We start from the raw sequence: 25,345 nt of genomic DNA on the forward strand, positions 1-25,345 counted from the left end.
CTAGCTTTTGACGAGGTGGATAAAAGCTGTCCAAAATTACTTTTTGTTATACAGTTCAAGGTGGTTTTAACTTTAAGTCATTCATTTGAAAGCCATTGATACTGTTAGTCATGCCATACAAGGTGGCTCTGTGAGAATGTCGAGTGTGCTATTTTTCACATGAAAGCTATTGAACAGTACTTTCATGTAGTACTGTTTGTTTTGTGTTTATTGAATAATTATTTTAAAAATAATAATTTGAATATTGCACTAGTAATTGAAAAATTTACTGTTGCCCAATTCCACTATTAACGAGTTTACTTCTTTACAGCATTTTGAAATTGAGGGACTTGTTGGTGTTATTCTTAGACACTCGCGAAACTTGAGTTAGGACAGGTACCCATGCTCGCGCTGTCCACAACCACAAGGTCTAAACCTTGAATCCCAACCGTTTTCACTCTGATGCCTGGAGACCAGGTCAAACGGCCTTGATTACACCGCTTCCATAACCTAAATGCATACAAAAATGACCCAAACGCACACTCGTCCCCATTCAAAGGCGTTGAAATCCTGAAAAGAATTTATAATAGTTGCCGGTGAATAAGACTTTATCAAATGTTCTTACACAGAAAGAGTGTGATTAACATAACAGAAGAGCTATTCAACGAGTTTTAATGCCTAGTTTTTATTACAGCTTTAGCATAGCATTTTTTATCCTTAAAAATTACAAAAACTTATATTATAAGTTGCGAGCTCTTACAACATTTTCTAAAGTTGCAGATCTCCGGATACTTTTGACGACTATTAAGTCGCGTAGATTGCCATTTATAAAACGACAATTCCAGTGACCTTACTATATTTCCTCACTCAATTTACTGCTTAAAGTATAAATGTGGCTTTACAGTATCATTCAAATGGTAACAAAAATACGTTTACAAAATTTGTGGGGTGACGAAGTCTGTAAACATAATTCCTTTCACGAAGGGTAGATGAGCTAGCGCCGGCTTTAGTTGGTTTTTACTGGTATGAAGATCCAGCCGACCTCAACCCAACAACCTTCGCTGAATGTTCTCCAGCATTTGTTTCAGTTCTTGTGGATCTGGAAATTCCGGTATCGCTCTCTTCACCATTCGCATGTTGTTCGGCTGGGTAGGACTGGGTATGACTAACTGATCTTCTATCTGCCGCAAAATCTGCAGTGTTTCATCTGTGGACGAAAAAAAGAGAAAATATTCCTTAGCTCAATTACTCAATAGCAACTGCACTTAATGAAAGCCCTACAGAAATTAACACAAATTATACAGAATATACAAACTCAGCACGTTCATCGGTCAAAAGTATTTTTGCGTTTTAAAAATGCTCGCGTTTCTGTCTGGAGAAGATTGTGCATACAAAACATTTTTGGCTCATATATAAGATACCGCAAATAACTCTTTCTAAACCTAGCGCACGAAACGCAACAATCGCGGTGCCTTGTACATATTTGATGATTTTCTATATTGCCGTTACTGGTCAGGAGTTTGATAATTTTTAAAATAACGTGTGAAGGAAATATTCAACGTACATTAATCTCACTGCTTAACTAGTAGCAAGTAATTGCAAGTTGTTCACTTACTGCGAAAGGTTTCTAGATCTGTAGGGGAAAGTGATCCTCCGAGAAGAACTTCGAGCTAAAAAATAACAAAAGCAGTAAGTCATGATCAATAGGTAGGCTAGTAGTAAAAGCTCCATTAAACCTCCCAACCCACCCCACCCAAACACTCCTTTAAGCCCCTTTCTAATAGAACCCCTCTAGAAGTTCAATCACTTTTTAATAAGCCCCTCTTTTTTACCCCCCCCCCCCCCGTACACGGTAGATCATGACAATTTATGAACGAGGTTAGTTCTATTGTTTATTTATTTGTGATTCCCAGTCCCATTGACTCAAAATCATTTTTCCAGTGAAAATTTGCCCAAATTCCAGTTTCCATTTTACTCCTTCAGGCCCCTCTCTTTTCACGAGGTTCCATAGTGATGACGTGGCATGACATACAAATGCTTCTCATACCGTAGAATTCCGGTTATAAGCCCTGGGCTTATACAACTTCGTAAGGGTTTTTGGGTGGGCTTATAAGCGGAGGGGCTTATATTCAGGAGGGCTTATAAGCGGAGGAAAAACGTTTGAAACGAGCCTCGGGAGTGTTGATCGAAATACGTTTTTAAGTTAAAAACGCACAAAAAAGTAACATTTAGCCCTGTTCAGTACTGCCATCCGGTAGAGGGGGGCTATATCCGGGGGGCTTATAACCGGATGTATTTTTTGTTTCCAGGTTGATGGGCCTATAACCGGGGAGGCTTATAAGCGGGGGGGGGGGGGTGGGGGGGCTTATAACCGGAATTTTACGGTATGCTGTTACTTGAACACAAAAATTCTAAATAAGAACAAAAATTAAACTCTACACGTGCGTGACTGGTGCATTACCATAACATTATAGGCACTTTTCTCACAAATAAATAAACTCAAATATAATTGGATGTCGAAAGAAATATTTACCCTCTGTATGACTTGGCTGAAGGATCGAAGAAGATCAACAAGTACCCTGAAAGGTAAATAATTCAATTCTTACACTTTCCATGGCATTAACAGCTATCAATAGAGATAAATAAATATGCAAATCAATACCACAGTCCATCGATTGGTATAATTTATCATCCAGTCGGTCGGTCGGTCGGTCGGTCGGTCGGTCGGTCGGTCGGTCGGTCGGTCGGTCGGTCGGTCGGTCGGTCGGTCCGTCGGTCCGTCGGTCCGTCCGTCCGTCCGTCCGTCCGTCCGTCAGTCTGTCAGTCAGTCAGTCAGTCAGTCAGTCAGTCAGCCAGTCAGTCAGTCAGTCAGACAGACAGACAGTCAATCAATCAGTCAGTCAGTTACACCAACCAACGTACTGACCACAGACCACCCCAATCACGTAATCACCCATCAAGATCGACCAGCCAGCCAGGTGGACAGGCAGCTACTCACCCAGCCGACCAGCCAACCAAACAGCCAGCAATTCACCCAGCCAGACAGCTGGCTAGCCAGCCAGCTAACGAACCAACCAACCAACCAACCAACCAATAATCATTCCAAAATTTCAAAACAGTTATTTATTGTATAATCGTTTATGTAGTCAGACTATTATGGTAAATACATAAACACAAGCTCTTATATGAGCACCATGAATCAATTTTTGCCTACCGTTGGACCTCTGGTTGAATAGTTAATAAGCCTGATGAAGTTGGGTCTACTGTGGCTGATGTTGGAAAAAGCGTTGGTCGTGGCACTGGAAGAATAAATGTAAAATTATTAAGTTCAAAGACCGATCAACATCTTATTTATTCTACAGTAATGTAAGTGCAGTAACTAATTGGAGATGTTAAACTGTGACTTAAACTGAGCCACGGAGATGCATGCTGGAGCATGTCACGGATAGCTTGGAAGATACTAAGAAAGCTTGGAGAAGTGTATGGCTCATCAAATAAAACGTTTATCATGTTCTAGCCTGCGTAGCTGGCGGGATTAGCGCGGCACGAGAAAAATCGCGGGCGAAGCCCGCGTGCGTGAGTGGTTTTGGTTTTATTGTTGATAGTACAAAGGCGCAATCGGCGACCTCGGCGAGCGGCGTAACTAGACTCTTCCCCAATTTCCTCGCGGCTTTGTAACTCGTCTCTGTCGTTCGCCGTAAACAAAGCACTCACACTCGGTACGCGAATCTCGCCAGCTACGCATAAGGTTGGCTAATCATGTTTAGGTAACCAACGTACCTTGAAGTACTTTAAACATGATAGTCTCCGCTATAACAACCGGTCTCTGAGTGGTTATGTTGCGCACAGCCATATAATCACTCGGGCTAATGACCACCTTCTTCATCTGATAACCAATCTGATTGACTTGAGCTCCAAAACCCACTGACAAGATGAGGACACCTTCTTTCCTTAAATTATCAGCACATTCTGCGAGTGCACTGTCATTTGTAGGTCCTACGACGTCCGAAAACAAAACCAACACTTTGGTGGCGTTTGGCCTGGACGTAAGTTGGAAGAGTCTTTTGGCTTCTGTGAGCGCCATTTGAAGGTCTGGCATTCCAGGCGCTCTCTGGGTCTCGTTCACGGCTCTTAAAAGTTCTTCTTGAGTAAACATGATGGTGTTGTCAAATGTAAATCTTGTCGTGATAATACTTCCGTAAACGATTACACTGAACCTGATTTTTAACATGCCATACCGATCTATAATGGTATTGATTATTCGTTTCATCAGAGCGAAGATAGAGTCGGAATCAATTGAGGCGGAACTTATGGCAAAACCAATGTCGATGTCTGGGATATTGCCTGAAAATTGAAATGGAAAATGCCCAAATTATCAACTGATGGTCTTAAAGAGGTTTGGGGCTCCAGCACTCGCAGGTATGAAAAACGGGCTCTATGGTTCCGGGTTTCCCAAAACACAGGGCAACGGGTTCTAAGACAATCACAGACGGATAGACATACAGACAGACAGACAGACAGACAGACAGACAGACAAACAGACAGACAGACAAACAGACAGACAAACAGACAGATAGACAGACAGACAGCTAGACAGATAGATAGACAGACAGAAAAAAGACAATCAGACAGAGAGACAGTCAGTCAGTCAGACAGGCAGACAGACAGACAGACAGACAGGCGGACCAGGACAGATTACCACACTTGACGCGATTAAATTAGATAAAGAGATGTTTACAATACAAACAGTAAAGAAGTTAATGTGATTTTAATCAGTAGCAAATTCAAATAAACATATATGATTTTTGTAAGTTATAACAAAAGGCTTACGTCTGAGAATCCTATCCATTATACGTTCAGCCAGCACTGACGGGTTAATCTTCAATCGTGCAGATATAACATCCAGGGGATTAGGCGAGATGACATTTAGTTCACTCCTTTCAACGTATCCTACCCCCACGGAAATCACTAGGACCCAGTTATCTTCTAACGGTCTTACTGCGTTGGCCAAAGCATTCGAAGGAGCACCTGAATTTTTATCAGTGATTACTACCAAGACCTTCCTGGCACCGGGACGGCCCACTGTTTCGTTGAAGATGCGAAAGGCTTCTTGCAATGCATCCTTCAGGACCGGTCCACCGAACAAGGCGGGCTGCCTGTAAATGGCTGCCTTCAAGTCACTTGCGCTGATGGGGAAGGTCCTGTTGAAACTGACAACCCTGATGACCGAGTCTCCATACACGATGATGCTGTAGTGGATTTTGTTGACGCCGTATTTGTTGATGAATGCTTTGAGGGTGTTTTGCATTAGCTCGTAAGATCGTACAGAGTTGGCCGATGTTGCACTGAGGGCAAACACGAGGTCAATCAATGGGATGTTAGGATCTGAAGAAAAAGAGAAAAGAAAATCAAATAAAACTGTCAGAAAAAAAGAGAAAAGAAAATCTAGATAAAACTGTCGAAAGGCCTAGAGGACAGATCATCAACACTTAAGGACTCCTCGTGATCTGTTACATAAGGAAGCTGTCCAACTACTGTAGAACTAGAGATATATTTTCTTCTTGCTAGAAGTGCGAAAACTTTTGTAACTTGTTCCATGTTTTGACAGCTGTCAGTTGACAATAACATGGATGTCCAATTTCCTATTGTCTTTCAGCCAATCATAATCCGGAATATCGATGTGTAATTTGCACTGGTGTTACACTTTTTGCACTGGTGTTACAACTGAACTGCACTGCTCTCAGCCAATCAGAATCGAGTAATTTTTTTATGTATATTATTAAGTGTGCAATACGTAGATCGTGTCCGTTAAACTGAGGTGTTTTTTAGTTTGTTTGGAGGGCTTCCGAATTTACTGGCTGACTTATATTGTAACATCCCTTTGTCACAATTATTTCCATTCAGCCCCTCCCCCCGCTCACGTCATAAAGACATTGTTATGAAATGTTTTCAACTATGAAGAATATTTAAAGATTTCATCCGAAATCGATTCAGACCATGCATCATCACTGTTCTAAACCAGTATGAAGGCGTTTGTTTATTTCTTTGCATTGAATCCCTTAAACAAGCTTTTAGCCAGGTGGGAGTCCGGAGTCCATGGACGACCGCTTTTCAGAGATTAAGAATACTGTACACAGAGTTTTTAGCTTGGAGTTCAGATACCATTGCACCATCTGAGACACCTTGCATGCTCCGATTAGGCCATCCTATGGGGAGAAAGTCAGCCCTAAAATTTTGGACTCCCACTTTTTAAATCCTGGCTAAAAGGCTGCCCTTAAAGATACCTTGAATTGATGGACAATATAAAAAGGAATTTTGTACTTAACGCTCGAGAGATCAAACACCTCTATCTTTGATAAAGAACAAATTTGCAAGTTACTTCTGTACCCCCGTATTAAAAGAGGCATGTCACATTAAACGAACAAACCCAGGCATTTTGACTGGAGACCAAAAGCAAGTCGCGAACAGATTTTATTTACAACAACTGAACACATTAGTTTTGGGCTTCGTCAGTTTATCTTTAGCAAATTTTCCAATCACTAATTGCCTGATAGTGGTCCTGTAAAGGACCCAAATAGAAAAACAGTTCTTTAAACATTTTCTATTTGTCACTTTTGTTCAATATTTACCGTCTCATGCAAATGTTGGTGGAGTACTAAATTATTGTTATATTTTTTATGGAAACATATTGTTCACCAAATCAACATCAGGGCAACTTGCCTTGGCAAGGTCCATTGTAGCAATCCAGCGTTTCCAAGGCAGCCCCTGGGCAGGCCGCTCCGCCACCCGAGGGGGGTGGGTTGGTGCAAGTTCGTGTTCGGTTTCGTTTTCCTGCCCCACATGGAACATTGCACGGAAAATAGGTCCATTGAGACCATCCGCCATGAACTGAAGAATAAAACAAAGGGAGAATTCAGTTAGTTCAGGAAAGGAAAAGTTAAACTTCAGTAAAAACCTTTGAGTAAGAATACCTTACATCTAAGAACCTGTTAGGCTAAAATTTGCAAATTAGACCCCATTTTTAAAAGAACGTTTTCAGCCTAAATTTTGAAAACAGTTTCTTATTTTCTAAAATTGATTAAAAATGTTTACTTTTGGGAAAAAAGGTTTGGACAAGGCCATACTGTACATGTATATAATATCATGTTCTGAATGATTAGTGCTTCATTTTTACATTAACACTTGCGTGGTGTGCAAATTTTATACAAACAATAGGCCGAATATTACTAAAATTTCTATTAGCAACAATGCAATTTTTTCTTTAGAAAATAGGTAGCTATTTTAATAGCTACTTATTTTTAGGTTCTTAAAAGAACCTAAATAGCCTAAATTTGTGTTAACTACCATTTATGTAAGAACCTGTTAAGGCTAACCTTGAAAAACAAGGTTCTTACTCGCGGGTTTTTTCTGTAGTGCCCTTGTAAGTGCTTATACTGCAATCTCTCAGCTCGTTCCTTAGGTTAATTGATGGTGGGTCTCTTTCTTTAAGCTGATATTATCTGAACACGGATCGGAAAAGCACCATATATCATGTGATTTATTAGAGCACAAAATAGCCCCCGCATTCCAAATATAAACCCATAGAGTTAGTTCTTGAAGAACAATATTCAATTTTTTCTTCCAGTTATATTGTTAATTTTAAATATAAGCCCTCTACTTAAAGAAGCAGTGTCACAATATTTAAGCCATTTTTCCGTTTACTTTAAAAATTGAAGGAAACCTCAGAATATTAGTTTTCTAACATAGAAAAACAACAAAGGAGTAATGAAAACACGAAAATAAACAAGAATGGTTTCGACTGACGAAGATTAAGACAGATTACGAACTACAAACTTGAAAAAAATGGCCAATTTTTTCAAGATGCGTGTTCCGTGACATAGCTCCTTTAAAAGCTTACGTCGTTTCTGTCGTAACGATATTGTTCATGGACATATAGGATTTATTAAGCTCCTGTGGAATTTGCTTTGTGTTCCATACTTATTGTTTAGCCAAATGCGAAAAGCGATGTTCAAATACATATGTACCAAAAATCCGCAAAATCCCTCAGAATATAAAACTGAGTAAAAGGTTGAAAAAACGTTTCTTCCTGAGTTGAAATTCAACGGAAAACCCTTGCACTCTTTAGCGAGGCCAGAGGTTAATGACACTACGTATCATGTAGTTCAAAGAGCGCTTGCAACATATTTATCCAAAGCTACATCAGTTAACCTAGTGTCTCAAGAAGCTAGCATTCAACTCCAGTCTTCTAGCAAGAAGCAACTGTGACAATTTCATCATACCCCCTCCGTTGGATGGGTTGATAGACCATCGTAGTGACCTCCCACCCCCTCCCTCTTTGCAGCTTTTTTGTCAGACTATGCGAACAGGTTGCTAGTACCATATATACTCCTTGAATGAGCAGCGAGTGTCCAAGATCACCTCATCTAAACTAACCACTTTAGTATCCCTTACTATTTGAAAGTAGTTTTTTTCGAAAACAGAAATGAGATTCATGGTATGCCGTAAGATATCCGCTTTCCTGTAAGTCCTTTCCTATAAGCTATTAGTCCACGAGATAGTACTGAATTCCGTTGAAAGTATTTACGTTAGATTCCTAAACAAACACTCTAATGTTTATCGTAAACGTCGGGAAGGTTTCTTCGAGTAACATGCAATATTCGGGACAGCCCAAGCAGCTAACTTGATGTGATATGAATGAAATAAACCGAGAGAAAAACAATCTACTTTAACAAAAAATCTTTAAACATACAGCAAAAAGTCACTTTAACTCTGTCATTGAAAATATTGGCATTCTTAAGACAAAAACTGATCATGAAGCAATTCTTACTTTAGCTGATAATTTCTGCTTGCGATCATTTGTCTTTAAAAAACTCACCAATTTCTGCAATTTCACAACACTTTCCGCGATATCCAGGCGCACAAGAGCAACCTTTACTTATAGGAGTCCCTGAATTCTGACATTTGTCTCTGTTGCACGAGCAAACCTCTGACAAATGGTACGGACATGATCCACCACAAGCCTCAAGCACAGTTTTTGTTCTCGTTCTTGTTTGTTTTCCACTTGTGCCACATTGATGAGAGCAGGGACTCCATGTTGACCAGTAGCTGACTTGACAAGCACGCGGTTTACAAATTGGATGCGGAGAAGAGCTTTGCCTTCTTCGTTTGCCCCACCAAGATTCGGTCTCTCGAACAAAAACTAGCAGCACTAACGTAACAAGTAAGAGTTTTACCGTCTGCATTATTTTTTGAGCCTAGCAGAAAATGAGATCAAATTAAACACAACGATCGTTTAAGACCTTGTTCTCAGCTAGCAGTGTAGCCGCGAATGTCCGGGACTGGAAAACGTGATGGTCTTTAATACTGAAGATTGCGGAAAATAAATGCTTCATTTCACATTGGACGCGTGCATTTGCTCCCACAAGCTTATATTTTTTATTTAATTGTTGAAGAATTAATGATGTGAATTTCTTCCGATTTCAATTATATCTATGTATAAACCGCCTGACGTAAATAGATTACTTTTTTAAAGGCGAACTTTCTCGAGCACGATTTTGAAAAATCAATTCAAAAAGACGCATTTACATCAATGTAAACCTAAAGATAATAGTCTTGTTTTGTTTAAAATAACCATGCTAGTGCGATGACGTAGTGGGATGACGCTAACAAAAGTCATGCAGACTTATTCGAATCCTGCCGTTGTTTTTCTATTGTTGTTGTTGTTGTTGTTGTTGTTGTTTTTTTTTGAAAAAATGCCTAAATTTGTTGCTCTTCCTTCGACAATTTACTTAACATCTTTATCCAGGTGCTCTCCAAACCTCCCGTGTGCACCATAACTCGATAGTGCACGCTAAAGCATGAACCATGCAATTTTTAATTAGTGTATGAGGCAAGGTACTGCGTTATAGGGTTAGCTCTGTCAGTCTAGACCAAAAATGCATTAAAATCTCAAGGACGTTGCCTCTATTATGTCGTTACAACCCATTCATAAAGTTTTGGTTTCAAGTTATTTACTTGAAAAACTATAAAACTTGTTTCGTGTTTCTTAAAGTTCTTATAGTCATAACAATGCGGTTCTTTTGAAACTTATAATAAATATCAGCTCGAGCATCTTCGAATAGCAATATTTCCTGAGTGGAAATTGAGTGGAAAAACTTGACATCGGTATTACTAAATTTAAATGTTCTCTTTGCAATATATTGGAAATCATGACACTGCACAGTTTTGAAATCATGATTTTTCAAACTTAATTTAATAATTTTAGCTTAAACTAGCGTTATATTCAGCAAATAACAAGAATAAGTTTTTTCTAAAGTGAAACAAGATAACTTTATTAAGGAGCTTAATTTAATCATGTTAATAGCTTATCGATACAAATGCACGCAGCAAAATATAAAAGTTTTGACCGCATTAGTATTGTAAATTAGTATTGCTTAGTAGTTTTATTGCATCTTAGTTTTAGCACGACCCCACTTTGCTACCCTATGACGTTAATCGTGGCGAAGCAAAGATTTTCATCTCATCTCATCTCGTTTAGCAAAAGTTGTGGCCTTATGTAAACCTTTATTTGAGCCAAAATATGAGCTGGTTTTATCTAAAATTGGGTAATAAATTTTGCCCCTTTTGTTCAGAAAATGGGCGTGGTTTTCAAAAGAACCACTAAAGCGTACCAGTTTATAAACGATTCCGTCCAAGCTTCTATCTTCAATAGAAAACTTTGGAGAGAAAGAGAAGGATCTTACATTGACACAAAGAATGCAATGTGGTCTAATCCAGAATTTTGTACTTGAAACAATGAGAAATCGCAGAAAATAAATGCAAAATTTAATTAATTTAATATAATGTCACGAGATCGAAACCGTGTGAAAAGCATTTAAAGATAATCGTTGCAGCACTAAAAAGGCCTACTGTGTAAATTAAAGTGGCTTGCATTAGAGATGATTATACAATTAAGGCTTTTTGATTTGGGAAAGTGTAGCTGGGATGAGATATTGGCTTTGAGAACTTTTTTAGTTTAAGGCGACTGTCCTCTAGCATATAAGCAACAAAATCATGCAAGTACTTGATGTCTTCACAAGTTTAACTGTCGAGAGCAATACCACCAGGAAATATCCACGAAGTTTATTTTGAACGTCTGATTACATTGCAGTTTTGCAGAAAACATTGTATTTTTGCTTGATTTCTCTGCAAGTTAAACGGTCGTGCAATACCACCAGAAAATATCCCCGAAGTTTATTTTGAACGTCTGATTACATTGTATTTTTGCAGAACAAATACCTGCTTTATTTGTACTCGAAACCATTTGAAGCTCGTGAAACTTCTAAAGTGACTTACTGAACGCCTTATGAAAAATATAAAGCGCACACGAGCACTTTTCTTGGAGTATTCTATACAAATACACCACTCTTTTTAAATATTGCTTCGTCATTTTGAAACGCAAAATTTCCCGAATAGAAAATGTGATGGAAAACCCTGTATGACAATATCGGGAAAATTGATGACGTTGACAGCTTTGAGATGTTTACTTTATACGCCAACATACAAAGTTATATTAGTATTTCGAATTGTGAACTTTTGTGTTTCATTTCGTCATGCTCTGCTTTATATTGTACTATAATTTTTCAGGTCCACTGAATCCAGTCTTACAAATTAATTTAAGGTGGCTGGCAACAGTTTCCACTAATACGAGCTCAATTATTAAGTTTTGCAAAATGTTGTTTCTTAACATATTGATCACAATTTAATGAGATTAAAAAATCGACTTGGTTTTTTGAGTTGTAAGCACTTAACAGGTCATATTGTTGCTATGGTACCTGTATGTCCTAAAGATGGACCACAACTTTAATAACTTACAATTGATCAAGCTTTGCTTGATACCATTATTGTAGCATCAATTTATAAAGCGTTTTGGGATTAACTCATCAAAGTATAAGTGATAGTAAGTAGTCAAGTGTAATAATACCGAATCTGAAATGACAGTGCACGAGTTTTGAGAGCGTTTACATTATACGTTAAAGGAACTGTATCAAATACGATTTAAGCCATATTGCATAAGCTAAGACAGGCCAGGATCTTCGGTGAAATATAAAAATAACCGCTTAAGACAGTGTAGGAACATTTTAATAACACAAGAAATACAGAAGAAGGTACGGATGGCCAAAAGTAAAGTATATTGAAACGGATTGCGAAATTGCCTTTTTTTTTAATTTTTTTTTTTTTTAAATTTTTTTTTTTTAACTCTACTCTTATCTAACAATGTCCTCAGCCCGGGGGCACAGGTGGGGGGGATCAGTTATGTTTTGCCGGTGGGTATGTTCCGGCCCGGGTTTCTTCCAAATATTTAGCTCCCCATTCTAGGAATCGTCAAAATTCTAAAAAGGATAACCCGTTTTGGATCAGGAGCCCAAAACCACGACCCCGTTAGGCGGTACATACCCGTATAGGTCTTTTGCACAAGGAAGACACCAGTATCTTCGTGCCCCTACTCTTATCTAACCGGGAATCCTGAGCTTACCGATAAAGGGTGTTGGTGTAGTCACGGGTATGGTGGACATAAGCATCGTATTTACGCTGAGGGATGAAGAGGAGCTGGGTTTGAGCGTGGACGGCGCCGTAACTAAAAGAAAAGATAAACAATAATTCTTAAACGTACCAATAAGGAATTTTTGACGATTTGCCGAAGATATCCCATCTTCTTTTGAGCATACCCTTAGATTTCCCGAAGATTTCCCAACGGTCATTAAAACTTTTTTCGAAAATGTTTTTGAAATATACGAATACTTTCCAAAAGAAGATTTAGGAAGATTGCCGAGGAATACCCGAAGATGTTTTGACTTTATACCTCGAACAAAGCTCCTGTCAGCTTTTCGGTTGCGTTCTTGTGTCTCTATGGTCCCATGCTGATAAGGATGGGCTCGTTCTAAATACAAATTCGAGTACCGAACCTCTTTTTGTGCCCGAGTAAAATTTTTTTTTTTTTTAAAATAAAACCCCCCCAAATAGTCCTTTTGTGTCCAAAATCTACCACTACAACAGGGGCGAGCTCACAAAGTTAGAGTTCCCATTTTCATATGTGTAATAATAAGTTTAAAAATGTGAACATTTACCATTCTGACAGCTTGCAATGTCAACCCGCATACATAGATGATTTTCTAACACGATTAATGGTTCTGTAGGACTAAACAGCACATAGCGAGCCTGCACAGGGAGGGTAAAGTTCGTGGTGACCACAGCATTTCCATTGAAGAAAGGGCCGAAAAATGCCTGGAAAAAAATATTACATCTACAATCACTAAATAGTCTTCTCTGGAAAAATGTCATAGAATTAAAAAAACTAAACGTTTCTGTATTACAAAACCTAGTTGTACCTATGGGTAAGTGCCAACGAGCGAAATACTCATGTTTGTTCATGAACAGATACTGAATGGTTCTTGATAGAACTGAAAATATTTGTTTGAAATGACCGAATTCGAAATATGGTAAATTGTAATTAAGGTAATACGAAAAAAAAGTGCCTCTGGTGTTCATAATGACACGGGTGTGAGAAATTGATAACTCTTGACAAATCTTGCAACGTTGTTTGGAAGAACATTACAACCAAAATGTGGGGTTTTACTTTCACCCAAATATGGTTAAAAAGTCCCTTACGCAGAATTTTTCTGCTATACACGCAGCTTTATGATTCTGCCGCCGAGTCAGCCTCGCCTCTTGGCTCGGCTGCCTCGTTGGCAATAATGACATGTGGTAAACGCCCGTTTTCATTCATTCTTTGGTTTATATTATTAATAACTGATAAAACACGAGAAAATGAACAACAAGAATAACCGTTTTACCTTGCGACGTGACCCGTCAAAAATAAAAGCAAAATTGATGTTGTCTGTACTTGTTTGAATGTAATACTGAGTGACTGATCTGGTAGAGTTTGGTTTTCCTTGTACAGACACTTGGTTTATCCACACAACGGCACCTTCAAACCAAACAAAACGAGTGTTAATGAAGGTTAAAATAACACTGTTGAACATTGTTCTGCTCGTTCGTTCGTTCGTTCGTTCAATCATTCATCATTCGTTCGTTTTCCTTTCGTTCATTCGTTCTTCGATCGTTCTTTCGTTCGTTTATTCGTTCCTTCGTTTGTTCATTCGTTCATTCGTTCGTTCTCGTTCATTCGTCCTTTCGTCATTCGTTCTTTCGTTCATTCATTCGTTCGCTCGTTTGTTCGTTCGTTCGTCGTCGTCCGTCCTTTCGTTCATTCATTCGTCGTCGTCGCTCGCTCGCTCGCTCGCTTGCTCGTTCATTCGTTCAGTTTTTTGCTTGTATTACACCAACTAACTTTGAGTCTTCTTTTAGTCTCTTTCACAACGTCGTTAAAACGAGATGTTCAATTTGAACTGGTATTTGTTATTTAGAGCGATTTTCACTTGAATGTCGAAAGAAATTCGCTTTTGCTTTGGTTTTGCATTATTTGGCTTAGTATTATTTCAAAAAACTCGTGGCACTTTCTTAGCCAATCAGAAGTAAAACTATACCAATCATAACTCACTGACGCACGTTTTCCCGCGCTTCGTGCTGGTCACACGTATCAGTTCAGTTGCATCGAGTTTGGATTAGTTTACTGGAGTGCTTCGTCTTTTACAATTGTTCAGAGTGATCACTTTAGTTTTGGTTTTACGACACTCAAGTGAAAATCGCTCTATTGACTTGCAATTACTAACCTAAATCGACCTTGAGATATTGGTTAGCATTTATCACCCCCGCACACCATACATCGCTGCCATAGAGCACTGGGGTACCAGGCCCCTCGCTACTGGAAGAAGCAGTGAACTTGCTGTTCGAGGTTATCATTGAGGTACATGGTCTGGGTTCTAGTGGTGACGTCGCTGTAGCAAAACGCAACGAAGATAAAGAATAATAGTTTAACAAAAGAATAAAGAAATTTTCGACGATTTATGAAGATTACTGGCCATTTTTAATCGACGATTTCTGAAGATTTTCTGAATAGTGTGCGTAGGTCGACAAAACGGTTGCGAGTAATCTGCGGGCATATTCGTGGAGTGTCAACAATAAACGCGGAGATTTCAGGCCGTAGATATTATTCTGACATATAAAATCGCAAAATAACTCTGTCATATAAAACATAAGCCTATAGGCTGGAATTGAGATTCTAAGTTTTACAGTATAGTCCAATAATATACCACAGCAATATCCTAAAATATACATATATGCCTCTACTAAAAGCCTTCTTTTAATTAATAGAATCTACGTTAAAGCATTATCGTTGGCGGTCTCTCTGTTTTAAGTGTAAGAGAATGTTCATAGTTAGTTCATAAAATTTCTACAAAAATTTCAAAGTGTTTAATTTTTTAAAACTAGCCTAATGCGATATTCAGTATAAATATTGTTTTTAAAAGTTTGATTTCATTGGTCTGGAATCATAACACTATAAAATAACATAATTATTATTTATTAAAAAAAAGCACATTAATTTGTTCAACACTAATCTTTACTTATTGACCTACGATCTTGCCACTCCATTACCATATATGGAAAATAAAAGAAACTGAACAGCACTTACTGGGACAGTTTTTAGGACAAAGCTTAAACATAGCTGAGGCTCCTCTGCATTTCTGGCCACCAAACGCAGGCTTAGGATTTGTACAACTTCTAGAGCGGTTCCTAACAGCAATTGCACACGGGGGGCAGGACCCCAAACAGACCATTCCCCCCATTGACCAACAACGGAGAAGCTTTTAGAAGTGCAATAGAAAACAAAGATATGAACTTCTCTATTTTTTGCAGAAGAAGAAGGACTAGATTCTAGAGTTGAGGTCGCTGTAACTAAATGTTAAGTGAATAGATAATAATAGTTCAACGATACGTTTTCGATGATTTTCGAAAATTTCTAAAGATTTTCTCAAATATCTAACATTGATGTGTCATGTGCTTTATTTGTCACGAGCGCACGTTACTCTCTTCATACCGAATATTTTTTATTTTTATTTAAATTTACAGTTTTTTTCAAGTTTTGAAGAGAAACTGCCCGAACCGGCGCTGCAGGCGTGCAAGTCGGCGGATGTTTGGGAGGATTTGTGCTTTATATCTTTTTGTTCAGCCCAATGCGGTGTTCAATTATATAAGCGACAAAATTCTTTTCTTGCAAAATATTTTCTGAATAGAAGCACAATCGCTTTTTAACACACGGAAATCTTGAGTTGTATTTCAACGGAAAAATTTGACAAAGATAATTATATCACAAAATTGCAAAAATTAATGACAGTGCATAATTGTCCACCTTAATTATCAAAGTTATATTAGTTAGATTAAATGATTTTGAGTTACGTCATAGATGAGTCCGGACAAGGGCACATAAGCGTTTTTCATATATTGCTTTTAATTATTTTGAAGCTAAAATACTCTGAAACCTACTTAGACAAAACATGTGTAACAACTGCTCTTGACTAGCGTTTCTCTTCCTTAAAAAGCTAAAAAGTGTGTTCGGAGCTTAGTTACTCAAGCAGCTGGCGTTTACTTTCGGTTTTCATGTTCTGCTTTGTTTTGTACTATAACTTTTTAGGCTCTTTGAATCTCTTGAAATTTAAGATGGCTGACAACAGTTGCCATTGGTATTTTGATCCAGTCAATAATTAAATTTTGCAAAATATTGTTTCTTTTTTAACACATTGATCACATTTTAAAGAGATGAAAATATCGAGCTCGTTTCTGAGTTTTAAGCACTTAACTATGCTGTTGCCATGTTAATCTAACAGGTCATGCTGTTGCTATGGTTGTACGGCAGTTTTTCAAAAGTTTGTTTAAATGTGTTTGGAATCAGAACACTGCAAAAATAACTATAATTATTATTTATTGCAGAAGCGCGTTTATTTCTTCAACGACATTGTTTATTTATTGGACATATATGGACAATGAAAGACACTAAGCAGCACTTACTCGGACAGTTTTCGGGACAACGCTGTGACATAGCTGAGGCTCCGCGGCATTTCTGGCCACCAAACGCAGGCGCAGGATTTGTACAAGTTCTGGAGCGGTTCCTGGTAGCAAATCCACACGCGTTCGGAGGGCATAGGGTCCAAACTGACCATTCTGACCAACGACCATCAACCGGATGCGGTACTAGAGTTGCAATAGAAAACAAAGATATGAACTTTTAATTCCTATATAACCGTTGCCGAGTCTTGAATATTAATTAAACGGTCACCCCTGTGAAAGATGAACACCTATGTAAGACTGACACCTCTATAAAACGGACACCTTGTGTTTGTCCTATCCCTATCGTTTTTCAGTCATTGTACCGTAACAAAACTCTCTATACGACGGACACCTCTCTACGAAGGACAATTGGAGCCGGTTCCGACGACGGTTTGCGTCTTAGAGAGGCGGCTAAAGAAGAACTGTAGAAATTTCGGAATTCTTGCGACATAAAAATTGCTCATGTAGAGTTTTTGTGTGTTTTGCTTGGGAGTCTTACCAATTTCACAACACGTTCCGTTATATCCAGGCGGGCAAGAGCAACCGTTGCTTGTAGGAGTTCCTGAATTCTGACATTTGTCTGTGTTACACGAGCGAATCTCTGATAAATGGTACGGACATGATCCACCACAAGCCGCGAGCACAGTTTTTGTTCTCGTTCTTGTTTGCGTTCCACTTGTGCCACATTGATGAGTGCATGGACTCCATGTTGACCAGTAGCTGACTTGACAAGTACGAGGACTGCACGGCGGAGGAGAACTTTTAATGAAGGGTGGTTGCGTAGTTACTAGTGTCGTAGGCGTTGGTGATATATTTTTGGCAGAAGAAGAAGGTCTAGATTCTAGAGTTGAGGTCGCTGTAGAATAAAAGTAAAATTAATAGAAACAAAAGTAAAAAATTTAGTAATGAGTTTTCGAAGATTTTCGACGATTTCTGTTTCAGATTTTTTCAAAGACTTCTAAAGTCATGCACTTAAAGCACATGATTGCAATTGACGAGTAGTAAAGTTGGTCCCTGACTGGAAGCCATTGTAAACGCTTCAGTATCGGTGTAATATGATCGATTTTCTGGCTCCGCTAATGATGCGACACGCAAAGTTCTGAACCGCTTGGAGTTTATCAAGATTACGATCAGTTGTGTTGCTCCATACATTAGAACAATAAAAAAGTTTGCTAAAAACTAAGGAATTAATAATTATAATCAATGTACGTTGGAATCAAAGGCATGTTTTATCTGGTTGATCTGGCCAAGGCGTTTCATACATGCAGAGACGGTGGTAATTATGTGCTCGTTGTATGTTAAGTTGGAGTCTAATATTATACCGAGGTCCGGATTAAGGAGTAATTGATTATCAAAACACCAATTTATAGATGATTATAGTTCAACAATACGTTTTCGATGATTTTCGAAGATTTCTAAAGATTTTCTCAATCATCTCAACATTGATGTACCATGTGCTTTATTTGCCACGAGCGCAAAATTCATTACTCTTCTCATACCGAATATGTTTGATTTCTATTTAAATTTACAGTTTCTTTCAAGTCGCTGAAGAACAATATACAGTTTCTTTCCATTATATCGACGTCAATTTTAGTATATAAATAAAGCCCTCTGCTGAAGAGCTTACATCGTGCTCATAGTCTTGTCTCAGTTTGGAATCCGTTTGGTCTTTGAGGAATTCACTTTTTGTTTTTATATATCTTTTTGTTTAGCCCAATGCGGTGTCCAATTAAAAAAGCAACAAAATTCTTTTCTTGCGAAATGTTTTTAGAATAGAACCACAATTTTTTAATACACGAAAATCTTGAGTTGTATTTCAACGGAAAAACTTGACAAAGATAATTATATCACAAAATTGCGGAAATTAATGACAGTGCATAATTGTCCACCATAATTGGTAAGTAAGTAAACTTTAATAGTCAGCTCCCCACAGGGCTTTTCAGTAACTATTTACAATTTACAGAATTAAGGGATGAGATCGGACATCAGCATATATAAGGCGCCTATGGCAGCCGCTATCCGTCCATGTGTATGATCTCACCCCACCAGCCAACCCATGGAATAGAACAGACCACAACACCGGGAACTTCATGCCCTACTCTTTGCGATGAGTGTGTGGGTTCTTTAACGTCCCCTGCTGATTATAACACTGAAGATGCAGGAGACGGGGCCTACGGTTTATCGTCCTTATCCGAGAAGACTAGAATGTCTAACCATTTGCAGATGTAATTACAAAGGCAGCACATTCTCCTCAGTTATTTTAAGACCCTGAGTGTTGGTCCGGTCTGGGAGTCGAACCCGAGACCTCCCGCACAACAGTCCGGCGCTCTACCACTGAGCTAACCGGTCGGCGGTTCATATTATCAAATTTATATTAGTTATTTATATTAGTTATAATTATCAAAGTTATATTAGTTTGATTAAGTGATTTTGAGTTACGTCAAAGATGAGTCCGCACAAGAGAAAATAAACGTGTTTCATATATTGCTAAATTATTTTGAAGCTAAAATACTCTGAAACCTACTTAGACAAAACATGTGTACCAACTGCGCCAACTGTGTACCAACTGCGCATGACTGGTGTTTCTCTTCCTTTAAAAGTTTAAAAGTGTGTTCCGAGCTTAGTTACTCAAGAAGCTGGGGTTTAACTTCGGTTTTCATGCTCTGCTTTATTTTGTACTATAACTTTTCAGGCTCTTTGAATCTCTTACAAATTTAAGATGGCTGGCAACAGTTGCCATTAGTACTTTGATCCAGTCAATTATTAAATTTTGCAAATTGTTGTTTTTCATGTTCTTTTTTTAACAGTTTGATCACATTTTAATGAGATAAAAATATCAAGCTTGTTTCTGGGGTTTAAGCACTTAGCTTTCATGCTGTTGCTATGGTAATCCAACAGGTAATGCTGTTGCTATGGTTGTGCGGCAGTTTTCAAAAGTTTGTCTAAATTTGTTTGGAATCAGAACGCTGCAAAATGATTATAAATATTCTTGGTTTTCACGTGACGTCATCAAAATTCTAAATCCAGAATCGCGAGCCCCTGACTTTTTATCCTTCACTAGCTATAAGACGTCCTTAATATATATCTTATTGAAGGTTTTCAGCTCGATAGCATCCACCGTCTTTGAGAAATAACATTTTGAATTTCGGAGTTTTGCGCCACACAACATCAGAATGGCCGCCTGAAGGCTGTCACGTATGCTTAAAAAGAATGCCTCATCCTGTTATTTTTAACGATCTGAACAATTGAGGCTTTACAAGAAGTGTTTATATGAATGTTTACGTGTTCACGAAGGTGAACTGACCGCGCTTTATAGCAGAAGTGAATGCTAGATGTTTTTATTGATTTCCGGCGGCCATCTTGGTGCCCCTCCACATGGGATCCAACATGGCGTTTCCATACTGTGCTCTCTAAATTTGTGTTAAACATTATGACGGATAACTCGAGTACGGAATACCGTACAGACCTGAGACTTGGACACGTAGACTATCTTGTTATTTTCTACAACCTGTAAAATTCTTGGTTTGTTTAACTCAATAGCTTTGGATTTATTTTTTGCAGCGCGTGACAGTATCGTTACTTGCGTGACAGTGAAAACCAGCAATTATTTATTGCAGAAGCGCGTTAATTTGTTCAACACCAATCTTTATTTATTGAACCACAATCTTCCCATTCCCATATATGGACAATGAAAGAAACTGAACAGCACTTACTCGGACAGTTTTCGGGACAAAGCTGTGACATAGCTGAGGTTCCGTGGCATTTCTGGCCACCAAACGCAGGCGCAGGATTTGTACAAGATCTGGTGCGGTTCCTGGTAGCAAATCCACACGTGTTCGGAGGGCATAGGGTCCAAACTGACCATTCTGACCACTGACCATCGACCGGATGCGGTACTAGAAGTGCAATAGAAAACAAACATAAAAACGTCTTTAATTCCTATATAACCGTTACCGAGTCTTGAATATTATATACAGTCAACGCTCTTTAAACAGACCCCTATGTAAGATGGACATCTCTATAAAACGGACACCTTGTGTTGGCCCTATCCCTATCGTTCTTCAGTCATTGTACCGTAACAAAACTCCCTATACGACGGTCGCCTCAGTCTCTCAGACGGACATTTGGAGCCGGTTCCGACGGTTTGCGTCTTAGAGAGACAGCAAACGAAGAGCTGTAGGAATTTTGGGCATTCTTGCAACATAAAAATAGCTCATGTGGAATTTCTGTGTGTTTTGCTTGGGGGAAAGCTTACCAATTTCACAACACGTTCCGTTATATCCAGGCGGGCAAGAGCAACCGTTGCTTGTAGGAGTTCCTGAATTCTGACATTTGTCTGTGTTACACGAGCGAATCTCTGATAAATGGTACGGACATGATCCGCCACAAGCCTCAAGCACAGTTTTTGTTCTCGTTCTTGTTTGCGTTCCACTTGTACCACATTGATGAGTGCATGGACTCCATGTTGACCAGTAGCTGACTTGACAAGCACGAGAACTGCACGGTGTAGGAGAGCTTTTAATGAAGGGTGGTTGTGAAGTCACTAGTGTCGTAGGCGTTGGTGATATATTTTTGGCAGAAGAAGGTCTAGTTTCTAGAGTTGAGGTCGCTGTAATTAAATGTAAAGTGAATAGAGAATAATAGTTCATCATTAAGTCAATACGTTTTCGACGATTTTCGAAGATTTCTGTAGGTTTTTTAATCATCTTAACATTTATGCAGCATGTGCTTTATTTGTCACGAGCACAAAATTAATTTTAATTTAATTAAAATGTTAATTACTCATCCATACCAAATAGTTTGATTTCTATTTAAGTTTACAGTTCCTTTAGGTTGCCGAAGAACAATATACATTTCCTTTTGATTATATCAGCGTCAACTTCATTATATAAATAACTCCCCTGCTGAAGATATTATATCGTGCCCATAGACTTGTACGTACGATCCGTTTAGTGTCTAACTAATTCAGTATTTGTTTCATATCTTTTTGCTTAGCCCAATGCGGTGTTCAATGATTAAAGCAACGGATTCCTTTGTTGCAAAATTACTTTAGAATAAAAGCACAACGGAACAACTTGACAAAGATAATTATATCACAAAATTGCGGAAATTAATGACAGTGCATAATTGTCCACCGTAATTATCTAAAGTTATATTGGTTAGTAGTGATTTTGAGTTACTCTATGTATATCTCAGGGTTGAAAGGTAACAAACTTTACAGAAGTGCTGAGCCTAATTTTATGACGTACACTGAATGAAACTGTGTCAGTTTGCCGTTCTTTCGTAAATTATTTGCTGCTTTTGTACTTTATTCACTCGCTTTTGTTGTGCGTTTACAAGTATTATTAATTAAACTTTTTGCATCAATCCTTTTGTTTTGCGTAGTTAATTTTACTATGGCATTTCTGTGGTTTTTGTAGGCACCGCTGACTATTTCTTGTTCATAAAGCTCGCCAAATTTGCTGTTTTCAACCATTTTTCTGATGGAACTGTCGGTTCATTTCGATATGTAGTATAGGTAAGGATATGTAGTCCATTTTGGATTATTGCTCTTTTCCTCTTGTACATTTTGTTAGGTTACGGCTTACCGAACAGCATGGTTACAATTGGTTTTCATATCCATGGTAATATATAGGACAGCCCATGTGGAAAAAAACGCCGCGAGTGAAATATATAAATGAAGAAGCATTGGACATTTTTGGGCTTCGTGCAACTTAAAGGACTATGTCACGGGGATTTCGCAGATTTTTGGTCTAAACTGTCTTATATAAGTGGCGGGCAACTAAACTCATGAAAAACATTATCTTTGAATATTTTACTGAAGATATAATCTTTATTTGGGGAAAGAAATCAAACTTCGGCTATAAATATCGATATTTTTGAAGGTGCGCGGAAACAACTTGAAAACGTTGACTAACGTTTTCAATTCCAATCCATTTCCATCCGCGCCATCAGCAGCCAAACGCGCTTTTAAACAGTTTTAGGGCTCGAAAATAGCAATGGTTAATAAAAATGGACCACTATTTTTAAGAATCCTACGACACAAATATAAACTTTGGCTGTTCAAAAATCTGTTAAAATCCGTGTTAAAATCTGTGGTTTGCTTGCGATCAACTTACCGATTTCACAACATAGTCCGTTGTACCCAGGTGGACAAAAGCAACCGTAGTATGTAGGAGTTCCAGAATTCTGACATTTGTCTGTGTTACAAGAGCGAATCTCTGACAAATGGTACGGACATGATCCACCACAAGCCTCGACCACAGTTTTTGTTCTTGTTCTTGTCTTTGTTCCACTTGTGCCACATCGACGAGTGCAGGGACTCCATGTTGACCAATAGCTGACTTGACAAGCACGAGGACTGCACGGCGGAGGATAGTTTCGTCTTACGCGTTGCCCCCACCGAGATTCCGTGTCTCGAACAAAAATTAACAGCAACAACGTGACAGCTAACAGTTTTGCCGTCCACATTATTCGAACTTAACAGATGAGGAGATCGAATACTGTACAAGAAGACAATGTAAGACCATGTACAAAGCTTGTAATGTAACTGTAAATGAGGACTAGAAATCACCCCGCGATGTTCTTAAATTTTGGAGATTGCGGAAAATAAATGTCAGATTTCATCACCGTTGACGTCTACATTTGCTTCTCCAGGCTTATATTTTTTATTGAATTCTTGAAGAATTAATAATGTAATTTCTTCCGAGTTTAATTATAACTATGTATTAACCGGCTGATGTATAGCTTACATTGTACTTAATGTCGTTACAAATTTAAGTCTGCTCATTTTGGTGCCCATTTGAAATTGTAGAGCTTGTTTTGAGTTTCATATCGCTATGTTCATAGAGTTTCGAATGTCACTACTCCACATTAAATATAGACTTAAGAATTTTTTTAAAACAAAATATTCTTAAGTGAAATTTAGCGGAAAACCTGACGCAGATGGATGTTTGCAATATCTTGGGAGCGATGACACTGCACAGTTTTGAGAGTTTTTACATCACGATTACATGACGATTATCTAAGGTTATATTTATCTTTAACGAGGGATTGCGGCAGCTCAAGTAGGAATGTTATTTGCTTTGTATTCTAACTTTCCAAAAATTAGGTTTTTTTTTTATGGAGAACTGAGGAATACTGTGCGAAGTACTGTTCTCAAAATGGTTAATGGTCAACCCGAACATGACTAAACTTAACGGATAAAAAAGATCCGACAGTGGGCATAAAACTTAATAATCACGACAGCGAACAAACTGTGTTTTCGTTGTTTGCAAATCTGCACACACTTTTATGTCAGGAGAGATACGTTACGGTCGTCGCTTTCCCTGGTTTTGCACAGTTTGGCAATTCATTTGAAAACCCAAACCCGTGTAGCCAAAATTTGCATAGATCTGTTTTCGTGGCGAACGAACTAGTTGAAATTTTATTGTTCTGTCTGAGTAAATAAATGTTGGAATCTATTGTTCCCTTTCTGCTTTGTGATGGTCTGGGTGACCGCGGTAACAGTAGTGGGGGGGACACAGTAGCCGCGCTGTAAAATGTCCCAGCAAGTACTGAAAACAGTCAAAAACAATACCACCAGGAAGTAATTGCTAAGTGTATTTTAAGCTTTTTATGATGGCATTGTAGTTAACAAAGAGGAGACACTTTCCATGCAAACACTTTCCACGATATAGTCCGTAAAAGGGCACATAAGAGGTTCAAATATTGCTTAATCATTTTGAAGCTCAAACACTCTGAAACCTTCTTGGACAAAGTATGTTTCAAACGCAACATTCTTGAGACAGACAACTGTGTGACAATCTGAAACGAAACTGCATAGTTTTTGATAGCGTTCAGTTGATAATTATCCAAAGTTATATTGTTTAAAGGAGTTACGTTAACGTTATGGGTGATAAACAGGTTTCAATTTCGGGATGGCAACCCGGCTGTCTGAATTTTTAATTTTTAATTTCATTTAAGTGTCCTTCTTGAAAAGGTGAAATGTTTTACGGGGCCAAGCTAATGACTCAAGAAGCCGACGTTCAGCCCAAGTTCCTGTAGCATTATGTTAAGCGACCTGGAATACTGCCTGTTAGCCCAACACTGGTTACCTTTTCCAAGTACTTATTTATAGGGGAATCTTCAGTGTTTACATTAATATTTGCCTCATTAGCATTTCTGTTTCTGTTCGAGCTACAAAAATATCAATTCTGAATATTAAAGGGACACTGTCACCAGTTTCACTTCAAAAACTCAAGAACCTAAAGACATATGGAAACTACGAATAGTGGTCCAATGTTGCTAAAAATCACCAAGCAAGTGTAGTGAAGCGATAAACAAGTGATATTATTGTGATGCCATCAGGAACTTTAGATCTGAACTTGAAAAAGTCTGGCTG

General features: G+C 38.4%; 1 protein-coding gene across 1 annotated transcript; it reads right to left on the minus strand.

The window, feature by feature from the left end:
• Window positions 1-636: 636 nt before the first annotated feature.
• On the minus strand, window positions 637-23,433 carry LOC144628813 (coadhesin-like). The gene is made up of 16 exons (XM_078486927.1): window positions 23,082-23,433; window positions 21,218-21,649; window positions 20,676-20,858; window positions 17,462-17,818; window positions 16,924-17,106; window positions 14,691-14,855; window positions 13,812-13,945; window positions 13,086-13,242; window positions 12,494-12,595; window positions 6,700-6,867; window positions 4,810-5,364; window positions 3,760-4,323; window positions 3,194-3,278; window positions 2,513-2,558; window positions 1,595-1,649; window positions 637-1,186 (listed from the first exon to the last, which is right to left on the minus strand). The coding sequence occupies exons 1-16, from the start codon at window positions 23,431-23,433 to the stop codon at window positions 1,023-1,025; spliced, it is 3,702 nt and encodes a 1,233-aa protein (XP_078343053.1). The 3' UTR covers window positions 637-1,022.
• Window positions 23,434-25,345: the final 1,912 nt, after the last annotated feature.

Source organism: Oculina patagonica, chromosome 10, assembly GCF_052425735.1.
Source record: "Oculina patagonica isolate OP01 chromosome 10, crgOcupat, whole genome shotgun sequence".
NCBI lineage: Eukaryota > Metazoa > Cnidaria > Anthozoa > Scleractinia > Oculinidae > Oculina > Oculina patagonica.